Below are 1,000 nucleotides of genomic sequence, written 5' to 3' on the forward strand. Positions count from 1 at the left end.
CGTTACACGGATTATTTCTTAACATTACCGTTAGATCTAATAATTATATTCCGTTGCAAAATGAAAGAGCCCGTGGAGTCCAGGACGTAACACAAATGATTTTATTGTTTGTTCATAATACACACAAACAGCTATCAGTCTTGTTAAAAAAAATACTCTTTTCCTTCACTGGAGGAAAATCAAAAAAGAAAAATAAAATCATTTCCTTGACTTCTTCTTTCTGTTCTCTAGCTGCAGCAGTCCAGCAAGTACGCCCGTAAACCCTGCGTTGTTTTCTACCTTAACATTTGTGTATTGAGAATCGTCAGTTCTGATATTTCGATAATCTCTGAAATCGTCTTCGACGTTCGGTCCGGAAACCAAAGCGCCATAAAGAGTCTGCGGATTTATCACATTTTGTTGAATTATTTTCTGTTCACAAGGAGCCGGTTTACTTGGGCACGAAGACGCTAAGTGACGCGGCTGTTTTGGCGAAGTCGCATCGTATCCGACCACGTAACTTCTTCCTAAACAATTAGTTCGAAGATGTGGGTCGTTAACGCGGTCGTAGTAATTAGGTATTCAAAACAAAATTCAAAGTTGAGAAATCGCAAACCTCGTTTGGATCGTGCCAGTAATTAAGTAATCAATCGTCAAAAATGTAAAGATACTAATTTTACTGAGTTTTTTCGATTATTATTATTTTTTTTTTGTTTTTTCGATAACTTACCTGATCCCAGCATATAATGAATTTGTTGCTTGGCGAAAATATAATATCTTTTGTTCGAGTCGTCAGTGGCAGAAGTCGCCGCCACCAAGCAGAGAAAAGCCACGTTAGCGGCGAGAGGAAGAGCGTCTTCCTCGGAAAGATATACGAGACCTCTTCTCGTGCGCCGAGGATAGTTCGTCATGGTATCGCAAAATCTGTTACTCGCAGTGGCTAATTGTTTGATCATCTGAGCAACCACTATCTGCAGATAGTGGTTGCTCAGATGATCAAACAATTAGCCACTGCGAGTAA

The 1,000-nt window shown here is 39.6% G+C and overlaps 1 protein-coding gene across 1 annotated transcript; it reads right to left on the reverse strand.

Moving 5' to 3' along the window:
* Positions 1-151: 151 nt before the first annotated feature.
* LOC109863172 (endoglucanase A-like) lies at positions 152-935 on the reverse strand. Its single transcript, XM_020443375.1, has 2 exons — positions 710-935; positions 152-506 (listed from the first exon to the last, which is right to left on the reverse strand). The coding sequence occupies exons 1-2, from the start codon at positions 933-935 to the stop codon at positions 199-201; spliced, it is 534 nt and encodes a 177-aa protein (XP_020298964.1). The 3' UTR covers positions 152-198.
* Between the last annotated feature and the right edge of the window lie 65 nt (positions 936-1,000).

The sequence above is a fragment of the Pseudomyrmex gracilis genome, unplaced genomic scaffold (genome assembly GCF_002006095.1).
Source record: "Pseudomyrmex gracilis isolate BER0280 unplaced genomic scaffold, ASM200609v1 scaffold_3440, whole genome shotgun sequence".
NCBI lineage: Eukaryota > Metazoa > Arthropoda > Insecta > Hymenoptera > Formicidae > Pseudomyrmex > Pseudomyrmex gracilis.